The sequence below is a fragment of the Podarcis filfolensis genome (genome assembly GCF_964270895.1).
Source record: "Podarcis filfolensis genome assembly, chromosome: 2".
Classification (NCBI taxonomy): Eukaryota; Metazoa; Chordata; class Lepidosauria; order Squamata; family Lacertidae; genus Podarcis; species Podarcis filfolensis.
Window position 1 is genome coordinate 120,016,960 of NC_139605.1, and position 2,533 is coordinate 120,019,492.

Below are 2,533 nucleotides of genomic sequence, written 5' to 3' on the forward strand. Positions count from 1 at the left end.
ATGCCAGTGCTGTAGTAGATATCAAGGTGGTCTGCATTTCAGGGCATCCCCATCATGTCCACCATCAAATTGTGTGAGAAGTGCAGGACCATGTCCAGCCCCTGGGTGTTCCCAGACACGCTGGTGTGGCCCAAGACGCACGTCTTCATCTCCACCCCCTCCCACAATGACACCTACCGGGACCACTAGTGCTTCTTCACCAGCGTCGACTTTGAGGATGGCTGGTACATGTGGAACACCACAAAGGACCTCCTGAAGGGGCTGCCAATCCCAGGGGCCAAGGTGTATTGCATCTATGATACGGGTTACCAGCTCTGGAAACCTACGATGACCGCTTCCCCTGCAAGGACACCATCAACTTCAATGCACTTTGCATAGCAATGTACATTTTAGAGAAGCAAATTAATAAAATGTCCTGGGCATGGCAAAAAGAGGCTGGGGGGGGGGGGAGAAGAGAGAATATAGGTCAGGCTGCTGGATCTCAAAACTATCCACAAACGCCCGTTGCCTCTGCTGCTTTGTGTGGGAGAAGGAAGGTAGGTTGATATTTTTAGAGTGAGGCAGCTGAAAGGGCCACAAATGGTTATTTATTCTTAACTGTATACAGAGAGGCGCTTGTGGGATTTTCTGTCTCCAGTGCCAAAGTAACCTAACTGACCTTGGGTATTTGGGAAGAGGGTCACCTCAGGCAACAAACTGCCTTGGTCTAGCCCTGGATGTTTCCCGCTTAACTCAACCCTAGAACTGGAGTCACCTGAATCAGGAAAGAGTTTTCATCCCTTGTGGGAAAATATTTGTTGTTTGCGATGGTTCATTTGCTCTTAAGACAACACAAACTGAAAGAGGATACCTCAATTTTTTATTAAGTACAGAATCTCAATAAAACAAATAGTAGTTGACATCACACAAAGGGAAGGGCCCCGGAAGGATCCCCTGCATGGACCTGAAATCATTTTTAAAAGTTCCAAGTTGAGGCAGAGCACGGAGAACGACCGCTGCCCCCCTCCCAGCCAAAGAAAACAGTGTGGACGGAGCGTCAGAACCGTGGCTTTACAAAAATACATGTTGTACAATTTACATGGGGAGCAGTTGTAGGAATGTACAAAGAGGTGAGTTTTATGGCAAGAAAAATACTCTTGTGCAGCGGAGGGACTAGGCAACTGCCTCTGGTTTGGTAAGGAAGAATTAGGTGCCGATTCTCAAAAGCACTCCTGTTTTTGCCTCAAAAGGAGAGCTTGAATATGCCTATGGACAACCACATTTCTCTCTGCCAGAGCACAGATACAGAGTCCTATCATTGCTAAGCTGATAGGCAGGACTGATAGGCAATATATTCAAGACCAAGGTGAGCAGGAGCTACTGAGGCTGTCCCAAAGCAGATCAGCAGGAATTCAGGCACTCTGGACAGCCAACGGCCACCGCAGGCTCATCATAAGGACCTGGAAAGTGGTTTTCAGCTCCTGCGAAGATCTCGTTTGCGCCATTCAGGAACTTACGGAATGGGGTTTGGTTCTGCTGCTGGGAAGGGCAGAGCAGGGGATGGCAACTCTGAAACAGAAACACCCCCCCAACCTGTGCAGAGACTAGGAGGGAAAGAGTATTGCTTGGTGGAAGCGACAAAGTGGCACTAGGATGGAGACTTCTCACCTACAATTCCTTCTGCGCCCGTATGGCATGCAGAGATACAGGGGTTGCGCAAACACACAGTTCGCCCACTCAAGAGTTGCCATGACTTATGCTGCCCACCAGGCACCTGCAGAGGTCCACCTCCTGAGTGTCTGTGTGTGTTTGGGCTTTTCAGGTGGCCCCTTCCCCATGTATCTCCTTTGCAGTCGTCCCAGGAAGCCTGTTTCCCTTTTCTTCCCCTCCAAGCGTGGCAAGTATAGCCCACCTGAGCCTGCAGCCGGAGGGGCCCCCTCGATACACCTAGCTTAAGGGAACAAGCAAGCCTGGGGGCTCCTTTGCAACCAAAACGGGGAAGGAGGAGACACACAGCCTGGTGAGGTGGGAAATACCATGGGAAGTAGCCCCACAGAGGGTTGGTTGATGACTGGGCTGGCCGCATAGCCTGTTCTGGGCTTCAGCTGGTTGGCCAAAAGGGCGATGCAGAAGGGATAGCTGCTCCGCGCTTCAGGTTCACGGTGGGGGGCTCAGCCCTCCTGCAGTCAGGGCTTCTGACCGCCAGGCAGGACCAGGGCCTGCAGAATATCCGAGAGGGACACGATCCCCTTCACCACATTGCTTTCATCCACCACAACCAGCCGATGAACCTGTGGGTTAGCAGAAAAGGCCTGTGAGGACTTGCTTGACACAGCCAAGATTTAGGGGTGGTAGTGATTTAGAGAGCCAGGTTGGTTTAGTGATCAGAGAGCGTTGGGACTGGGAGCGGGGTACAAATCTTCATGCAGAGATGAACTTCACCAAGTGACACTGGGCCAGTCATCTAACCTACCTCACAGGGCTGTTGTGGGGGCAAAATACAGAGGGGAGAAACTGTATACTGACCTGAGCTCCTTGCAGGGAAAAGTGAGGT

At 51.2% G+C, this 2,533-nt stretch overlaps 1 protein-coding gene across 4 annotated transcripts in view; it reads right to left on the minus strand.

The window, feature by feature from the left end:
• Positions 1-842: 842 nt before the first annotated feature.
• Positions 843-2,533, minus strand: part of PRKAG1 (protein kinase AMP-activated non-catalytic subunit gamma 1) — an 18,316-nt gene continuing 16,625 nt past the window's right edge. For all 4 annotated transcript variants that reach the window (XM_083599678.1, XM_083599679.1, XM_083599680.1 and 1 more), the window contains exon 12: positions 843-2,270. In XM_083599678.1, the coding sequence (XP_083455804.1) occupies positions 2,166-2,270 (105 nt within the window). In that variant the 3' untranslated portion in view covers positions 843-2,165. The remainder of the gene's footprint in view (positions 2,271-2,533) is intronic.